The sequence below is a fragment of the Girardinichthys multiradiatus genome, chromosome 3 (assembly GCF_021462225.1).
Source record: "Girardinichthys multiradiatus isolate DD_20200921_A chromosome 3, DD_fGirMul_XY1, whole genome shotgun sequence".
Lineage (NCBI taxonomy): Eukaryota > Metazoa > Chordata > Actinopteri > Cyprinodontiformes > Goodeidae > Girardinichthys > Girardinichthys multiradiatus.
In genome coordinates this window covers 26,875,885-26,896,643 of record NC_061796.1, presented here as the reverse complement: position 1 = coordinate 26,896,643, position 20,759 = coordinate 26,875,885, and the positions used below count along the sequence as shown (strand labels likewise).

The 20,759-nt window shown below is 45.6% G+C and overlaps 1 protein-coding gene across 2 annotated transcripts in view; it reads right to left on the bottom strand.

The window, feature by feature from the left end:
• Positions 1-1,869: 1,869 nt before the first annotated feature.
• The window catches only part of grik2 (glutamate receptor, ionotropic, kainate 2), a 559,972-nt gene continuing 541,082 nt past the window's right edge, over positions 1,870-20,759 (bottom strand). For both annotated transcript variants that reach the window (XM_047360664.1, XM_047360665.1), the window contains one exon: positions 1,870-2,874. In XM_047360664.1, coding sequence (XP_047216620.1) covers positions 2,621-2,874 — 254 coding nt within the window. In that variant the 3' untranslated portion in view covers positions 1,870-2,620. The remainder of the gene's footprint in view (positions 2,875-20,759) is intronic.

Here is a 20,759-nt window from a genome sequence, read left to right as displayed (position 1 = left end):
TTCAGGCAGTTAGAGGATGCCTCCATTTTTTTCAGCATAAACATGGCAGATGTTGCTCTAGGGGTAATGTACGACTCTGCACTGCACATGTTTCTGTGTGACCATGCAGTCCACAGTGACTGAAGACATTGAGGGATTTCATAGCTACTGCTAAACAATGTCTGATTATGCAACAGTATACAGGGGTTGGACAATGAAACTGAAACACCTGTCATTTTAGTGTTGTTATGATTTGGGGTTGTTTGGTTTTTGGTTTCTGGTTTTTTCCTTATGTTTTTCACTGCTCCAGTCTTTCATCATGTCTCTGTTTATTATTTTCCTAGTCATGCTTTAGTTTTTGTCTTCTAGTTCATGTGCGGTCAAATTAAGTTTTGGATCTGGTTATGCTTTCGTTTCATGTTTTTCTAGTTATGTTTCTATTAGTTTATTTCCTTGGATTTGCGTTCTGTTCAAGCCATGTTTTGCTCCAGTCACGTTTTGTTCTGTCAATTAAGTTTATTCGGTTCACCTGCACCATGTTAATCAGTTTTGTGTTCCACCTGTACCATGCTCCATTTAAACACACCTTGTTCAGTTAGTCATCGCGGAAACATTTTTCATTTTCAAGCTCATGTCCTGCTGTTCACACGAAGCTTGTCTTGCCAAGTCTGCCCATGTCTGTTTTTGCCGTCACCTCCTGTGAGTGAGTTTTTTTGTTATTAAATATTTTTCCATTTAACATCATGCTGCCTGCTAGTCTGCATTCTGGGTTCGTCCATTGCTCAAGCCGTAACAAGTGTGGGAGGTTTCATGTCTAAATTGGACCAGCCTGATAGCCAGTCTTCATTGATTCCACATTGCACCAGTAAGAGCAGAGTGTGAAGGTTCAATTAGCAGGGTAAGAGCACAGTTTTGCCCAAAATATTGAAATGCACACAACATTATGGGTGACATACCAGAGTTCAAGAGAGGACAAATTGTTGGTGCATGTCTTGCTGGCGCATCTGTGACCAAGACAGCAAGTCTTTGTGATGTATCAAGAGCCACGGTATCCAGGGTAATGTCAGCATATCACCAAGAAGGATGAACCACATCCAACAGGATTAGCTGTGGACGCAAGAGTAAGCTGTCTGAAAGGGATGTTCGGGTGCTAACCCGGATTGTATCCAAAAAACATAAAACCAAGGCTGCCCAAATCATGGCAGAATTAAATGTGCACCTCAACTCTCCTGTTTCCACCAGAACTGTCTCTCGAGAGCTCCACAGGGTCAATATACACGACCGGGCTGCTATAGCCAAACTTTTGGTCACTCATGCCAATGCCAAACATTGGTTTCAATGGTTCAAGGAGTGCAAATATTGGGCTGTGGACAATGTGAAACATGTATTGTTCTCTGATGAGTACACCTTTACTGTTTTCCCCACATCCGGGAGAGTTACGGTGTGGAGAAGCCCCAAAGAAGCATACCACCCAGACTGTTGCATGCCCAGAGTGAAGCATGGGGGTGGATCAGTGATGGTTTGGGCTGCCATATTATGGCATTCCCTTGGCCCAATACTTGTGCTAGATGGGCGCGTCACTGTCAAGGACTACCGAACCATTCTTGAGGACCCTGTGCATCCAATGGTTCAAACATTGTATCCTGAAGGCGGTGCACCAATACACACAGCAAGACTGGTGAAAGATTGGTTTGATGAACATGAAAGTGAAGTTGAACATCTCCCATGGCCTGCACAGTCTCCAGATCTAAATATTATTGAGCCGCTTTGGGGTGTTTTGGAGGAGCGAGTCAAGAAACGTTTTCCTCCACCAGTATCACGTAGTGACCTGGCCACTATCCTCCAAGAAGAATGGCTTAAAATCCCTCTGACCACTGTGCAGGACTTGTATATGTCATTCCCAAGACAAATTGACACTGTATTGGCCGCAAAACGAGGCCCTACACCATACTAATACATTACTGTGGTCTAAAACCAGGTGTTTCAGTTTCATTGTCCAACCCCTGTATGTACATCAACAATTCACTATATATTTCCCCTAGATTTGCATGTTCTACTTATAATTCATCATATAGTTTTATAAAATCCCCCTATTAAAGACTAAAACAAAAACATTTCATTTTCATTATTGCCTGATGTTTTGCAATTTGTCCATTTTGATGTCAGTCAAAATCATGTGACCAACAGTGCTCATTTGTACATTTTGAAAGAACTGCTCATCATTTCAGCCAGAGTTAGTTCTAATTTAGCTATACAGTAAAAACAAAAAAACATCTTTTAGAAACGTTTCCTCTCATTCATTCACAATATGTGAGGTGCACATTCAGCTTTTGTAGTGACTGCGGAGCAAGATCAAAGGTGTGATTTCACATCCTCTCCACTTTATATTGGTTCCAAGACCTTTTATTTTTCAACTCAAGGGTTTTAAAAATCCTGGCCTCTCTAGTTGGTTGCCAGTGTTGTAAGAGTGATGAGGTAACTTGCAGAAATTTCACCCGGGTTGAAGTTATTTCCACAGGAAATATTGTTGAATCTCTTATCTGTAGCTAATTAGAAAGATAGAGGAATGATATTTTAACCTATTGCAAAGCAGTCCTGCTCTATAACCCAACTTTCAACCATGGCAACTTATTGTTATCCTCTACCATTTACCCATACCCTTTTCCCAAGTGTCTTCACACAACAACTCGGCACATGAGAGTGGGTGAGAAAATGACAGAGATTCCTGCTTTAGGCCATGGTCTCTTTCCCTGGCAGTCTTCGGTCGTTGAAGGTGTGCATGTTGATGAGCTCCTCTGTTTTCATCAGGACAGGTGGCTGGGGCTTGTGTTTGAGCCGCTGCTGACACTTGAGGGAAACCCGCAGTTCGTCCACCATAGCGCTGCAGAATGACCTCTGCAAATGGAAAGAACAAAAAGAGAACAGAAACTATTTCAGACCACTTCCCCAGTTCAAAAATGCTTATCTAGAGAACAACCTGTAAAATGCCTTATTTTCAGGACACACCATCTCATCTTAGAGTTGGCAAAAGGAAAATATTCATGGAATATGGTTTATGGAAAAAAATTTCTATTGTTTTTCAGTTGTATTGATCACTCAAAGCACTTTAACAGTATGACTAACATTTAGAGCAGATTCCAATTTGGGCTCTTCACTGATGTTAGGCCAGAGTTACAACCAAGGCTGGTTACAGTAGTAAGTAACATTGCTAATGTTGTTGCTGCCAGCCAGACATTTTTTTTTAAATGTAGAATTCGATATACAATTTAAAAAATATTCAATAAATTATAATAGTATTAAAAAGCCCATACTTGAACCGCCACCTCAACGTGGTGGAGGGGTTTGAGTGCTCGAATGATCCTAGAGGCTATGTTGTCTGGGGCTTAAATGTGCCTGTAAGGGTCTCCCATGGCAAACAGCCTCTGGGTGACGGGTCATACAAAGAGCATTTCAAGGCGCCTTTATGAGGACCACAAAATCGAGGCACGTGACGTCGCCCGGTACGGCGGAGCTGAGGTAACCACCCTGAAGCCAGGCCTGGGGTCGGGACTTGTCAGCGAGCACCTGGTAGCTGGGTTGCTCTTCGCAGGACCCGGCCGGGCCAAGCCCGAACGAGAGACGCGAGGCCATCCCCCAGTGGGCCCAACACCTGCAGGGGGAACCATGAGGGATCGGAGCAAAGAGGATCAGGCAGCGTACGAAGGTGGATACCTCGATGGCCCGATCTCCAGATGCTTAGGCTGGCTCTAGGGACGTGAAATGTCACCTTGCTCGGGGGGAAGGACCCCAAGCTTGTACGGGAGGTCGAGAGATATCGACTAGAAATAGTTGGGCTCACCTCCATGCACTGCGTGGGCTCTGGAACCCAGATCCTCAAGAGAGGTTGGACTCTCTTCTTCTCTTGAGTGGCCCGTAGGGAGAGGCAGGTTTGCTTGTTGCCCCCCAGCCGAGCCATCTCGTGTTGGGGTTTACCCCAGTGGATGAGAGGGTCACATCCCTGTGCCTTTGGGTCGGGGACAGGTCTCTGACTGTCGTTTCAACCTATGGGCCAAGCGGTAGTGTGGAGTACCCAGCCTTCTTGGTGTCCCTTTTGGGGGTGCTGCATGGTGCCCCTCCCGGGGACTCCGTTGTTCTGCTGCGGGACTTCAACGCCCACGTGGGAAATAACAGTGATAACTAGAGAGGCGTGACTGGGAAGAATAGCCTCCCTGATTTGACTACGAGTGGTGTTTTATTATTGGACTTCTGTGTTAGTCACAGATTGTCCATTTTGAACACCATGTTCAAGCATAAGGGTGTTCATCAGTGCACTTGGCACCAGGACTCCCTAGGTAGGAGGTCGATGATCGACTTTATTCTTGTGTCTTCAGACCTTCGGCTGCATGTTTTGGACACTTGGGTGAAAAGAGGGGCCGAGCTGTCCACTGATCACTACCTGGTGGTGAGTTGGATCCGCTGGAAGAGCAGAAAGCCGGACAGACTTGGCAGATCCAAGCATATACTGAGGGTCTTCTGGGAACGTTTGGCGGAGCCCTTGGGCAGGGATGTGATCAACTCCGACCTCCGGGAGACCTTTGACCTGATTCTGAGGGAGGTTGGAGACATAGAGTCTGAGAGGACTATGTTCTCCACGTCTATTGTCGATGCTGCTGCCCATAGCTATGGCCGTAAGGTCTGCAGGGCCTGTCATGGAGGCAATTCCCAAACCCAGTGGTGGACACTGACAGTAAGGAATGCTGTTTTATGGGACTCCTGAGGCAGCTGACGGGTACGGTGAGGCCAAGAGTGCCACGACCCGGGCAGTGGCAGAAGCAAAAACCCGGGTCTGGGAGGAGTTTCATGGGGCCATGGAGAAGGACTTCGGGTTGGCCTCAAAGCAATTCTTGCACACTGTCCGTTGCCTCAGAAGGGGGAAGCAGTGCTTTGCCAACACTGTTTATGGTGGGGTGGGGAGCTATTGACCTTGAGATTATCGGGCGGGGGAAGGAGTACTTCGAGGATCTTCTCAATCCTGCCGTCACGCATTCCCTGGCGGAAGCAGAGGCCGGGGACTTGGGGTTGGACTCTTTCATCACCCAGGCTGAAGTCACCTAGGTGGTTAAAAAACTATATGGTGGCAGGGCTTCGGGGGCGGATGAGTACCTCAAGTCTCTGGATGTTGTGAGGCTGACACGCCTCTTCAACATTGCTTGGCGGTCGGGGACAGTGCCTCTGGACTGGCAGACTGGGATGGATCACACTCCTCCCAGGGGGATCACACTCCTCGGCCTCCCTGGTGAGGCCTATGCCAGGGTCTTGGAGAGGAGAGTCCGGCCTATTGTCGAACCTCGGCTTCAGGAGGAGCAGTGTAGTTGTCATCCTAGCCAAGGAACACACTGGACCAGCTCTACACCCTCTACTTTCTGGTGCATGTTCGACTCCAGCAGGGCTGCCCTTTGTCACCAATCCTCTTCATAACTTTTATGGACAGGATTTCTAGGCGCAGCCAAGGGCCGGAGGGGGTCTGGTGTGGGGACCAGTGTATTTCATCTTTTCTTTTTGCAGATGACGTAGCCTTGCTGCCCCCCTCTAACCAAGACCTACAGCATGCACTGGGGCAGTTTGCAGCCAAGTGTGAAGCAGCTGGGATGAAGATCAGTTCCTCCAAGTCCGAGGCCATTGTTCACGACCGGAAAAGGGTGGCTTGCCCTCTTCAGGTTGGAGGGGAGTTCCAGCCTCAAGTGGAGGAGTTCAAGTATCTTGGAGCCTTCACGACTCGAGTTCACAAGTGACGGGAGAATGGAGCGGGAGACCGACAGATGGATCAGTGCAGCTGCTGCAGTAATGGGGACGCTGTGCCGGTCAGTTGTGGTGAAGAAAGGGCTGAACTGAAGCAAAGCTCTCGATTTACTGGTCAGTCTACGTTCCTACCTTCACCTACAGCCATGAACTTTGGGTCATGACCGAAAGAACGAAATCCCAGCTACAAGTGACTGAAATAAGCTTCCTCCATAGGGATGCCGGGCAATCACCTAAAGATAGGGTGAGGAGCATGGCCATCTGACAGGGGCTTGGAGTGGAGCCATTGCTCCTCCACATTGAGAGGAGCCAGTTGAGGTGGCTCGGGCATCTATAACGGATGCCTCCTAGGTGCTTCCCTCGGGAGGTGTTCCAGGCACGTCCCACAGGGAGGAGGCCCAGGGGACGGCCCAAGACACGCTGGAGGGACTATGTCTCTTGGCTGGCCAGGAAACGCCTTGGGCTCCCAACATAGGAGCTGGAGGTGTCTGGCGAGAGGAAAGTTTGGATGTCTCTATTGAGTCTGCTGGCGAGTATTAAAAAGTATGAGTATTAAAACGTTTATTTATTTGAGTAATTAAACAAAGACTGCTGTTAATTTAGATTTTCTGATTACAGCTAATGTAAACATGAATTTTTTTTTTCAGTCTTGTACTTTTCTTTAATAAAAAAAATGTGAGCTTAATAAAAAAATATGTTTTTTTAATCTGACAAACGAGCCTTATCAGAACACTTCAGGTATAGTAGAAACAGGTTTAAGACCTGGAGAACAAAATTCTACCACCATGATGTCTAATAGATTTTTTCTTTAAACAAAAACAATAAATCTGAACAAAAACTTGTTTGTTTTGACTCCAGCTGTTTTAGTAAACATCATATGTCATATAAATAAGAACAAATGAGTAGAGATAAGATGGGATTTATTAAAAGCATTTGCCACCATTGTCTTACAATTTTCTTGAATACTTTTAAATTGCAGAAACAAGATAATACTACGGAGCAACAACATGCTCACACAGGTTAACATGGTTTTGAACTTTTCAACCAACAAAACAGCGTCGTATCATAACTGGGGGTTGTTATAACAACGAATTTTAGAACAGTTTAATCAAGCAGCTTTGAATAATAGTGTTTAAACGCAGGTGTTTCAGCACGGTTGCACGTAATGAATAAAGAGAAGATTATTAAAAGGATTTTCATAGTCCATAAGTCAATTATTACGTATATGTTCTAAACAATTAAAATGTTTTTGAACTAGTTTTAGTCTGTGTAGCTACATCTATTTTTAAAAACAGTTTTGACTAATAGTAAAACATACATTATGTCCGCTCACTATTTTAATGTGAATCATATAACATCCATTGAATGCTCATACAAGAAACGCAAAAAAGTAAGTTTACAATTACTGCCTTTCTAAGGACTGTGAAAAAGGAGAAAAACACACACTTTACACACTGTAGTAAACACATGCATGGCTTGTTACTCGTACTCGTTGTCATCCTTTTAATCCTTGACCGGGTCGCGGGGGCAGCAGACTCAGCAGAGACGCCCAGACATCCCTCTCCCCAGACACCTCCTCCAGCTCCTACGGGTGGAGCCCAAGGCGTTCCCAGGCCAGCCGAGAGACATAGTCCCTCCAGCGTGTCCTGGGCCGTCCCCTGGGCCTCCTCCCAGTGGGACGTGCCTGGAACACCTCCCGAGGAAGGCGTCCAGGAGGCATCCAGTATAGATGCCCGAGCCACCTCAACTCCTCTCCTCTCGGCCGCCCTACGGAGGAAGCTCATTTCAGCCGCTTGTATCCGGGATCTCGTTCTTTCAGTCATGACCCAAAGTTCATGGCCATAGGTGAGGGTAGGAACGTAGACCGACCGGTAAATTGAGAGCTTTGCTTTTCGGCTCAGCTCTCTCTTCACCACAACGGACCAGCACAGTGTGCCCATTGCTGCGGCAGCTGCACCGATCCGTCAGTTGATCTTCCGCTCCATTTTTCCCCCACTCGTGAACAAGACCTCGAGAAACTTAAACTCCTCCACTTGAGGCAGGAACTCCTCTCCAACCTGAAGAGGACAAGCCACCCTTTTCCAGTCGAGTACCATGGCCTCGGACTTGGAGGAGCTGATCTTCATCCCAGCCGCTTCACACTCGGCTGCGAACCGCCCTAGCGCATGCTGTAGGTCTTTGCTAGAGGGGGCAGCAGGACCACGTCATCTGCAAAAAGAAGAGATGAAATCCACTGGTCCCCAAACCAGACCCCTCCGGCCCTTGGCTGCGTCTATAAATCCTGTCCATAAAAGTTATGAACAGGACCGGTGACAAAGGGCAGCCCTGCCGGAGTCCAACATGCACCGGGAACAGGTCCGACTTAGTGCCGGCAATGCGAACCAAACTCCTGCTCCGCTCGTACAGGACCGGATGGCCCCTAATCTGGACCATGAAGGGGGACCGGTCCCCCTTCTTATGAAGGAACAAAGATATCTAAGTTGTAGCTTAGCATATGCAGTGTTATAAGAAGATTCCACCTACACCTAGCCTGGGAAGTATCATTCTGAAGCAAAAAAATTAATTGAATAGATGTGAACATGACAGCATGGGTGATACAATTTGGGTAACCCCTTGTTATATGCTCCAGGCACACATTATTGTTATTAATATTAATATTATTATTGTTATTGTTCTTTTGTATTCCTGGCTGTTTTCTACTGTTTTTGTTTAGTGTTGGTTAAATCCCTTTCTTGCGTTTTTAAAAGTTTTTTTAAGGTTTCCTTTTAACAGCGCTTGTTTCTGCCACCCTATATAGGCTGGACTTTGGATGCTCTGTCTGTCTCTTTCACGCACACATACTTGCCCCCGCGTTCTCTCTCTTTCACTGCTGGAGTGCTCCTCAAGTGTGCGCATCCAGTTGGTTGTAAGCGCTGCAGGCTGCAGCAGCAGCGTGCCATATGTTAGCCTTTTGTTCTGATTTTGGCCTAATGGTTCTGGTTGTCCTGTTTTTTCTTTTTTCTTTTGAGGTTTAGGTTACTTCTGGGTTTTTTTTAGTCCGGTGTCGGCAGTGGCTTCACCGGCCATGTTATAGGGTTGGCCTGTTGTTTCTGTTTGGCCGGCTCATCGGGTCCATCTTTCTGGTTATACTTTTGGGTTTGTTTGTGGGCTGTGTGAGGTAAGGGTTCTTTGTCTTCTTGTTTTATTTTCACATAAAAAAGTTATTTAAAATTCCAGTTTCAACAGGATTTCAAGAAAACCAAAGAAGAAACAAAGTAATCAATAAACTGAATGTTTGAACCCATATCTTGTCTCCATGCCCTCATTAAATATGCTGTGACCCTTTCGTTTTTGGTTTTTGAGCCATAACACCCTTGAATCCCTGTTGTAATCCCTGGTTTGTAAGGGAAGAAATTTAAGGAGATATATTGTGCTAGGACTGAGGACATTATCGGGCGGTGGAAGGAGTACTTCGAGGATCTCCTCAATCCTGACATCACGCATTCCGTGGTGGAAACAGAGGCTGGGGACTTGGGGTTGGACTCTTTCATCATCCATGCTGAAGTCACCGAGGTGGTTAAAAAGCTCCATGGTGGCAAGGCTTCGGGGATTGGATGAGATCCGCCCTGAGTACCTCAAATCTCTGGATGTTGTTGGGCTGTCATGGTTGACACACCTCTTCAACATTGCGTGGCGGTCGGGGACAGTACCTCTGGACTGGCAGACTGGGGTGGTGGTCCCCCTTCATAAGAAAGGGGACCGGAGGGTGTGTTCCAACTACAGGGGATCACACTCCTCAACCTCCCTGGTTAGGCCTACACCAGGGTATTGGAGAGGAGAGTCCGGCCGATAGTCGAACCTCGGCTTCAGGAGGAGCAATGTGGTTTTTGTCCCGGCCGTGGAACACTGGACCAGCTCTATACCCTCTACAGGGTGCTCAGGGGTTCATGGAAGTTTGCCCAACCGGTTCACATGTGTTTTGTGGACCTGGAGAAGGCATTCGACTGTGTCACTCATGATGCCCTGTGGGGTTGCTCCAGGAGTATGGAATCGGGGGCCCTTTATTAGGGGCCATCCGGTCCTGTACGAGCGGAGCAGGAGTTTGGTCCGCATTGCCGGCACTAAGTCGGACCTGTTCCCAGTGCATGTTGGACTCCGGCAGGGCTGCCCTTTGTCACCGGTCCTGTTCATACCTTTTATGGACAGGATTTCTAGATGCAGCCAAGGGCCAGAAGGGGTCTGGTTTGGGGACCAGTGGATTTCGTCTCTTCATATATAACATATATAATAACAACGTTGTTACCAAAAAGTGCATGGTACTAATGAATGGAAGATGTATTTAGTGGTAACTGCGGCTAAAAATCTGTTTACAACTGAATCTAAACACCTCTGGGTTTAAGTTTGCGCGCTTGTGTATACAAGGTTTCTCCATAAAAATATGCATATACAGGATTTCTGCTTTTTAGAGTTGATGGTTACCTGGCTTATCAAGTGATTTGCAAAACGTGGGCGGCTGTTCAAAGCATTCCAAAGCTGCCTGCGATGTTGGAGTCTGTAGAGCAATCAACACTCAGACTTAAATGTTAAGAGAGCAGAATCGCAAGCTGGACACGTTTCTTGAACAGAATCGCAGCCTGGCAGCAGTTGGACTCAGAGGTTAAAGGATATAATTGCTACTTGGATTCGCAATTGAGACATACCTGTAAAACTCTTAAGATAGTTGGAAATTTACAACTGCCTGAACCACAACATTTATTGTTTTTCTAAATCCGGCGCCCCAATGTGGCCTTGGCAACTTCTGCTAACTGGCCATCGACAAAATATCTACTGGATGTTATTGCGGCCGATTGATAAAACGTCCGCCTCTCTTCTCAAGGACAATTGCGCTTCTAGCAGTGTTTGACTTTGAGTTGACTTATTTTTGTTAATAAATTCTTGTATTTTAAGAAATTGTGTGAATTCATTCCATGTGTGAAGAGTTTATGCTGTTCAATAATGTCAGAGCTAGTCTCACACCTTTCTATTTTGTCCTAATACCATCGCCTTACTGGGCTGGTATTAACAAGACAACCCTTAACAGATAAAAATATTATTTGATAAAATATTAAAATTAAATATTAAATAATATTCTCAGATTAATCACAACAGTCACAACACTAGTGCCATTTACAAGAAGGATCAGGGCAGACTCTACCAGTTCAGGAGACTGAAGACCTTTGGAGAGCCAGGGACAATCCTGAATATCTTTTTTGACTAGCAGGAGCCTATCTACAGCTGAGAGGAAGCAGTTAGATAAGCTTATCAGGACGGCCAGTTCTCTTCTCGACCCAGTGCAGCTTGTGGACATTGTCTTCCATCCCTTGTGTGAAGGTATAGCAGACCTGGAGTTTCTTCTTTACCTTCCTTTTTTATGTCACTGCAGTTTATTTTTTTATGTGTTTTCATTTATTCAATTCAATTTCCCTACTGAAGAACAATGAAGTGTTGGGAGTATGATTATTGATTGAATAATCTTGATCAATAATTATAATTACAAATCATAATCTGACAAAATCAATTTCTTAACCATAAATCCTCATTTACGAATCGAGACCAGAGATATTTCTGGTGTTGTAATTGTGGCTCAACGCCTCTGACAATTACAACCGTTGAATACTCCGTAATAGTTAATAACTATTGCCGGAGATGTCACTGTTTAATCGACCGTTTCTGCCGAAACGTGTGGAACTTGAACCTTATTTTGACTGACACATCACTTTTTGCACACAATAAAACACCAAACGCTCTCTCTTTATCTATGTGAATATTTATTAATTTTCACCTACTCAACATGCAAAATTCTACAAACACAGGGGTAACACATCTAAATAAGCAAAATCAACAAACGGTAGTGGGTATGTATTGAGTCAACCAGCAGTTTATGGCACAACAGATGAAGGGAGAGGATATGAAAGGGGGGTGTGGTGATGGCTGGTGGGGGGTTGGAGTGCAGCTTAGAGTGTCTTTTATGATCTTCTGATCATAAAACTTCCCCCCTAACTCCTGACCACAAAGGACTGATAACGTTTGGCGGCAAGTTAGCACAGTGAGATTGAAGACAAAGGTAAAATGGAGAATTTTACCATGAGGTCATTTTAACAGTCCAGTCTTGCAACGCACCCATAACACATCAAAGTTTCAACAAGCAAGGTTACATGCACATATTATTCAGAACACATGAGATCCTAACCAGCGATTCTGATCGCTTCTACAACCTCTGACCCTGCCCAGGCCTTCTAATAAAGAAATAAAAAAAAAGAAATGGGTTTTACTTGTGTCGTCTTCTTCCGCGTGAGGGAATTCAAGCGAGGAAACGTGGGGTTGAGTTAATTGTGCGTCCACAATTAACTTCAGGGGAACGGTCAGTCTTTGTCCTTTGGTCTTCTTGACAAAAAGGAAAAATATGATTTGACCATCAAAGTCGACTTGAAAATGAAACACGGTAGCGGTTCGTCTCTCCGAAGCTCCGTGTCTCCAGTTACGTGTTAACTCACGTCTTCGATCGGCAAAGTGAAATCTCTGGCCTTCTTATTCCAGAGACTTCAGTTATGAATGGTTCGTTGTCCAACGAGAGAGAATGAATGAAACTCTTCACAGAGTTCTTCTCTTAAAGTGGCGCGCTTCAATCACCAGATCGGTTTCCAGCGGAAGGCGAGTTTTCAAACATGAGCGCCTCCTATATAGCATCCTGTGACGTCAGACTGGGGACGCCCAGTCATATCAGTCGCAATGCTCGATGGGATATGTAGGAGCGGGCTGTCCTGGGTACAAAATGGCCGATGCCATTGGAGGGGCACAGTGACGTCCAACAACGGGCAGATAATCCAATACTCAGCAAACAAGTGGTCCAACATTCCCCCCTAGGTTCAAAGGGTGAGATGAATCGCAGTCTTTGAAGCTACTGGGACCATTCTGTCCTTTGCTGAGCAATCAGTGATCCGTGGCCAAGCAGAACAAAACAAAATTGTCTCTGTGTTACTCAAAACCTACGACTGGGCAGGATAGAGGTTAGCCTGGGCAGGACTAAACTCTGACTAAACTCATCCCTTTCTACATTGTTCAATGAGAAAAATACAGGACAATACATTCATATTATCATTACATTCTTTGGTCATCAGCTTTGGTAATCCTGAGACAAAATGAAACAATAACAGATATTGTACATATATATGTATATATAAAAGTAAAAGGAACAAAACAAAATCATGGTTCATAGCTTATTCATCCAACTTCTATTAGGCACTGGACCCTGGCTGTGTCGTTGGCAAAGGCGGTACTATGAACCGTGAGGGAATGAATGTGAGGGAATCAATCCTGACCTGTAAACGCTTAACCTGCTGGTATGCGGTGTGTAATCTAAAACGAATGGTTAAAACAGGTTTAGGCTTAAACCATTGGCTCTTCCGGATGATGATGGGTTTTAATAGGACTCCTGTCTCTAAACTATCTAGATGTGGAAAGAGGGAGAAAAGAATAAACGAATTGCAGTATTTAGGCTATAAGCTAGGTGTGTTTGTGGAGGTTGCAAGGTGTCTGTCGTGGTGGACTTAAGATTTCTCTACTAAGTTCAGCAGAACTAGGTCAATGGGTATCTGTGCCTCGGTGGGACTGTCTACAGATGAACCAACCTCCTTTAACACGATTTTGCATGAAATCTCGGGCAGCATGTGTGTCCATTACATCATTCTTAAACACTTTTGTGAGGTCTGCTGTGCATGCAGTGTTATGGAAAATTATCGTGTCAACTTACAGTTTAAGACTGTGTCCTAGAAGGTAGCTATATGTTTAACGGTTTCTGTTGAAGAAAGTTGTTAGTGATTAGTGCATGTTAGCGTGAGTTCATGAAACATGCACCTATTTAACTAGTCCTACGCACTAGTCTCTCCTTTCCCGGACATTGAGACAAGCTCTGTTCTTGGGGAGGAGAGTTCGATGTAGGACTTCATCTGGTTCAGCCAAAGAGCAGCAGCTGGGATGATGGTGTCAACCTTTTCTGACAAGCATCCAACCCACTTGATGAAGCTGCATGTCGCAGTTAGGAGGAATTTGTTACCTCCTGTTAATTTTGGAGCTGGTTCGACCCAGTTGGTCTGAAGGTGGAAACAAGGTAATGTAACCCCCCTTCGCTGAAGCGGAGGTTTACTGGTTGGCTGGGATGGCTGAAACTGGCGGCAGGTTAAACATCCTTTGATGTAGACCTGGGTGTCGTGAGACCTTGGAGGCCAGTGCGCCATCTGCTGGACGGTGTGGAGTGTGGCTTTGTAGCTCCTATGGCACCCTACAGGAGAGTAATGGGCGTCGGATAACGTGACCCCCCTTTGGTCTGTTGGAACAATGTCCACAGCATGGGAGAGCTGTTTGATGCCAATCTGCACACTGGATGTCTTGAGGAGAGGGCGGAGCCCGTCTACTAAAAGGAGTGTGTGGCTGTGTTGTGCCTCAGTTACAAAGGGGTCTTTTTGGCACAAACGGTCATACAGCTCTCTAATGGTTGATGGATGTCCCAGCCAGAATGCTAGTAGCACTTCTGGTATGAACATGGTTTCCAGGTGTACACCTTCCACCACTTTGGGGTTGTAAGTGTCCACACCTGGGTCCTTTAAAGAGCCAAGCAATGCATGACTGCTTCTGGCAGGAGTTTCCTGGATGGCTGGGTGCAGCTGTGTCTCGGAGGTGCACATGACCGGCTCTGATGAGGGCCTGAGAAGTCCTTCGGGCTCCTCTAAGCTGGTGACCTGATTGGTCACAACGAATCGTTCGCTGCGTGCACCCCGTGGGTTTTGCACCTCCGCCTGGACCCAGAGTTGGTCCTGGTGGCAGTCAATGAGTGGGGCCAGCCTGTCCAGCAGGTCCTGGCCACCAAGACAAAGGTCTTTGTTTAATGTGCACCTATAGATGGGGTGCACCAGAGCCGTGTCTTCAGGTGTAATGTCCAGCTCCACCCAATTAGTGATGCATGATCGGTTTTGGGTGCAGCTGGTGATACTTACATCACGAAATTCAGCCTGAAGTGGTTTACTAAGGGAAAGCATGGCTCTACTCGCCTCCTCAAACGAGACTGAGAACCACAGGCTGATCTCTGATCCTGTTTTAAAATGGATCCTCAGTTTGACCTGTCCTCCTATACTGGTGAGATAGTGTAGGTAACCCATATGTTCATTATGGTTCAGTTTACCTAAGAACCTTGGAGCAATGATTTGTGGTGTTTCTCCTGGAGAAGTCCCAAGGGGTTCTTGGAGTTTCCCAGGTTTGTCTCCCTATCCGATCAGGTAGACTCTGATGGCTGTGGAGACTGGGTCCACGCCTAGTCATGCTGACGGGAAGTTTGGGTCTGGTTTAACTTGGTCAGCTTCCTGTTTCAAGGGTTGTGGGGGCATGGTGGCCTGATGCACCGCTTCCGTCACCATCTTACGCAAGGCCTCCTCCATCTCTTTCCCCATAATCCCTTCTGAGTGTCGGTTCCACCCTCTTCCATCAGGTTTACCTTTAGGCTTCACGTGATGGTCAGATCGTCTGTTCGACCGGAAGTGGTCCGGCAACTTTGACTGTGGTTGGTATTCAGTACCACCCCTCCAGTCCAGCTGACCAAACCTATGTTGTTCCCTGAACCTGTTCTTCGCATAGGTTCTGGTTGAAGGCCTTTCCTGACCTTCTAATGCATGGCTGGTTCTTTCAGTCTGGACCTGTAAAACCCTAGCCTCGCTCTCCGATCCCTTGGTCGGGCGAGCACGTGTTTCCCACGCCATCTGAGCATATTTGCGGATCTCTTGCATGCTCATGGCCTTGGTTCTGCAATACATAGTAACATCGTATCGCACACTTTCATGTAGGTTGTGGAGGAACAGGGATTTAAAAGCATGTTCCTCCTCAATGCCTGGCGCATTGCGTCCTTGGAAGTAAACGGCTCTCAAGCGCCGGTAATACTCCCTGGGTGCTTCGCTTTTCTTCTGCTGGATAGTGAAAGCACCAAGTGTGGCTGAGGCCCGGTCCGTGTACACAGAATATTCCTCCCTTAAAGCTTCGCAAAGGGTTGAATAACGGTCTCGGACTGCGGGTGTCAGGCTCTCCATGAAAACATGGACGCTCCTGGACGTTGTCTTCCAGATGAGCTTCAGTTTCTCCCGTGCTGATGGGCAGTACAAATCTAGAAGACAGCGTTCCACTTCCCTAAGGTAATCATCAATGTTTGATTCTGCATTATTAGGGTCGAAACGCTCTATGTCTTTGGCCATAGACTCAAGCTGACGGGTGCGCAATCCACTCTCAGGGATTGGTGCCGGCCCATCTGAGTCATCATCGGAGAGTTCACTCCGGCTGCACTCAGAGGGTATCGGTGCATCACGCCTCATCCTCGGAGGAGGCAGTGGAGGCTGCTCCCGGTATAACTGTGGGCCCTGTGCTTCCCGGACTCGGGTCCTGGGCAGCGGTTGAGGGCGGTAGGAGCCACCTGAATCCCAGGGGCGGCACTCCTGCCGCCGTGGCGGAGGTGAGGGATCGTAGAGGACCGTACTGCGAGTCACGTTTGACGGCTGCTCGCATCTGAGCCGTGAACTATTTACACCTGCTTGGTCCCCAGCTAGGTACCGTTCATGGCTGCTGATTGCAGTGGGGTGGGGCACCGCCCCACTGAACCTATTCTGACTACTTACCCCTGTTCTTACCTCGGTGGATGTCTGGGGAACCCTATGAGCCTGGAAAGGTAATCTCTGGAGAGCAGCTTCTACATCCTCCAGATCTGACCTGCAGGTTCTCTCAGGGTTTCGCAGGTGTTGCTCACCTCCAAAGGTTTCAACCTGTGAGGTGGGTTTCGGTTCGTCCCCCCATTCTTCCAGGGGGGGCGGGGTGGCATGGCTACTCTCTATTGCTTCCAATCTATTTCCCACTTCTGTTATTTCCCCTCGAAGGACATCCACCATCTGCAAAGTATCATTCAGCTCGAAATGCAGTTTAACGCGTTGGTCAACTTCCAACATTAACCTTCGCTGATACAACAGAGTGAGCTGTCCTAACACATCTGAGACCCGTCTGTCCTTCGGTGGGTTTTTAATGACTTGGAGCAACTCCTGAATCCTGGCTTCACATTTATCAATGCCATAATCATTGAGGCCTTTACGCTCCTCGGGGGACAACAGAATCAATGACCCAATCACCTCTTGTGCCTGCATTCCTATGGGGTCCTCCACCATACACACATCTCCAGCTGCAGTCTGGGATGTTCCCTCCATCTTTGGCCCAAAATGCACAATGCACGCACGCACACAAACTGTTTATTTATGAACCACCACTAAAGAAATTAGCAGCAATTCAACAGGCTAAGCTATTCAGTGATTAACGATTGCTAAATTAATTAGCTGCACACAAACAGGCTAAGCTATTCAGCTAGCTGTCTGATTCATACCTGTCTCTTCCAGGTGTATGGGTTTGCTTAAAATGGGCACACAGGTTTGACCGTTCAAACTGTGGCTTACCCAAGTCTATGCTTTAATGGGGTTAATCAAGCAAACATGCAAAAAAGGGGAAAAAGGGAAAGAATTTTTTGAAATAACCCAGAAACCAAGTTCAAAATAAAATTTTTAAAACGGGAAAACGAAACTAAACATTCAATGCTGTTCTTAGCTTCAAATAAATGTTAGTGTTCTCTAATATGAATCACCTACCTTCCTGTTAGACAACTAAGTTAGTTTTATGAGTCAGATCAAAACATGCTTCACACACTAAAACCCAGCAAAAATGCTTAAATTTTTTCAAAAGTGGTAATGAATGATCTGTAACTTCAACTTTAAGTTATGCCCTTTTGATCATAGGTGATGGAATAATCTGCCTGTGTTAATGAATTGAGTGATTTAAAAAAAATATCAACGTAGGAAATGCAATTCGCACTAGTGACCACCAGATGGTACTGAGTGCAGGTCTGCGGTTTGGGAAATCCAGCTGCAATCTGTAATCTATTAAATGGCCACCAGATGTAGGTGTTGTTCTCTAACTGACTGGGAGAATGTTGGTCACAACTGTAATTACGCCCAGCGGACACTGGGGCAGGTCTGCTGCTTATCAGCGCTGGTTTTTACAGCTGCAGCAGCAGGCTGGCGACTGGAAATTAACTTTAACTTTCCACAAGTTAAACCAACTTTCACCTTGCATCCACAACAAACACCTCTGAAAGCTAATGTTATCCTTTGCAGTAGAACTGAGCACAACCTAATCGAAATCCCCTAATTCACAAACGTTCTGTGCGAAACTCAAGTCTCCCAATAAACGTCTTGTTAACGGAGATCACAACTGTTCATTCTGTGCAACAGTGATTTGATGTCTGTCTTTTTAAGGCCCGTCAAAGGGACGCCATATGTTGGGAGTATGATTATTGATTGAATAATCTTGATCAATAATTATAATTACAAATCATAATCTGACAAAATCAATTTCTTAACCATAAATCCGCATTTACGAATCGAGACCAGAGATATTTCTGGTGTTGTAATTGTGGCTCAATGCCTCTGACAATTACAACCGTTGGATACTCCGTAATAGTTAATAACTATTGCCGGAGATGTCACTGTTTAATCGACCGTTTCTGCCGAAACGTGTGGAACTTGAACCTTATTTTGACTGACACATCACTTTTTGCACACAATAAAACACCAAACGCTCTCTCTTTATCTATGTGAATATTTATTAATTTTCACCTACTCAACATGCAAAATTCTACAAACACAGGGGTAACATCTAAATAAGCAAAATCAACAAACGGTAGTGGGTATGTATTGAGTCAACCAGCAGTTTATGGCACAACAGATGAAGGGAGAGGATATGAAAGGGGGGTGTGGTGATGACTGGTGGGGGGTTGGAGTGCAGCTTAGAGTGTCTTTTATGATCTTCTGATCATAAAACTTCCTCCCTAACTCCTGACCACAAAGGACTGATAACTTTTGGCGGCAAGTTAGCACAGTGAGATTGAAGACAAAGGTAAAATGGAGAATTTTACCATGAGGTCGTTTTAACAGTCCAGTCTTGCAACGCACCCGCGTTCAGATAGTAAACACAGACAGCTCTGGGGAACACGGCGGATCCCGGTATTACATAACACATCAAAGTTTCAACAAGCAAGGTTACATGCACATATTATTCAGAACACATGAGATCCTAACCAGCGATTCTGATTGCTTCTACAACCTCTGACCCTGCCCAGGCCTTCTAATAAAGAAATAAAAAAAAAGAAATGGGTTTTACTTGTGTCGTCTTCTTCCGCGTGAGGGAATTCGAGCGAGGAAACGTGGGGTTGAGTTAATTGTGCGTCCACAATTAACTTCAGGGGAACGGTCAGTCTTTGTCCTTTGGTCTTCTTGACAAAAAGGAAAAATATGATCTGACCATCAAAGTCGACTTGAAAATGAAACACGGTAGCGGTTCGTCTCTCCGAAGCTCCGTGTCTCCAGTTACGTGTTAACTCACGTCTTCGATCGGCAAAGTGAAATCTCTGGCCTTCTTATTCCAGAGACTTCAGTTATGAATGGTTCGTTGTCCAACGAGAGAGAATGAATGAAACTCTTCACAGAGTTCTTCTCTTAAAGTGGCACGCTTCAATCACCAGATCGGTTTCCAGCGGAAGACGAGTTTTCAAACATGAGCGCCTCCTATATAGCATCCTGTGACGTCAGACTGGGGACGCCCAGTCATATCAGTCGCAATGCTCGATGGGATATGTAGGAGCGGGCTGTCCTGGGTACAAAATGGCCGATGCCACAGGGACGTCCAACAACGGGCAGATAATCCAATACTCAGCAAACAAGTGGTCCAACAGAAGGTTATCTCTATTCTAGTTTAAATACATTGTGTAGTGTTGCCTAATAAGCATTTGGAGTTAAAGCTGATTTCTGGTTTTCTTACATCAACTTCAAATCAGACACTTAATATGCTGCCAAATATTAATATGCATCTACTCTTATAAAATCTATTGAATGTTCCTTATTATATCTTTTATTCATCTAGATTTTCACGCTGCATCAGTTTACTGTGTAAGCCACATAAAGTCCTTAAATACCTTTCAAACTTTAAGGTAATTGCAGAGCTTTCGATGGTAACACCAGGCATTGGAGAACACTGGTCTGATTTTGCTAACACTCAGGTGGTACATTGTAATTATAGCTGCCTGTTGGTGGCATCTGTAATTGACGGTGGCTGCCTGAGGTCATTGGATTACAGAGGTTTTATGAGGCTTGACAATCAGCTGCAGCAGCATTAATGCCCCATAGACAAATTATATATCAGAGAGAGCTCAAGAACTGTAGGGTCGTAAAGTTAAGGCTAAGTGCAGACTTGAAAAGAATGAAGGTGCATTTGGTTGATGTGAATTCTGAAACTCATCTGAATGTACACATTAACTATGTATATCACAAAAAGGTATATTATTGATTTAATATCATTATGCATGGAATGTTTTATCTGGAGTCAATTCTTGTAGATTAAAAGTAAAGTTTCACAATGCCACTAGGATGAAAACCACCCAATGCTGCAAGTAGTATTGGGTGGCCCTTTCAGCGCCGCGCTGCTCGGCCGGTATTGCGACACCGATGGTCTAGCATCTCCTTTAGTACGCTACCAACAATCCCGCCACTCATTTCCACATATGGCCACTATGTGGTACCGTGAGCAAGCTTTCATATGACCTTTGTTCAGTTCTGCTCCGACGAGAAGCGTTCAAAATTTGGTCACAATTCAACCTTCCCTATGGACTTCCTGTTTGATGGCCAAAGATTAAGGAAGACTTCATGTCATGCTTTGAAAATTTCTAGAAAATGATTATGTGTCATCAGATAAAGTTTACAACTATGGGAGACTGTCAATGAAGGTCAATCAGCTAAGAAACCTGTCATTTGGTTGTTAGAGGGTGGGTAGCCAAAGTCATCAACTGCCTGTGCCAACGTATTCAGCATTTGTCCATGATGATGCATACCAAATCTGAAGTGGATCCGATGATATATGAGGGA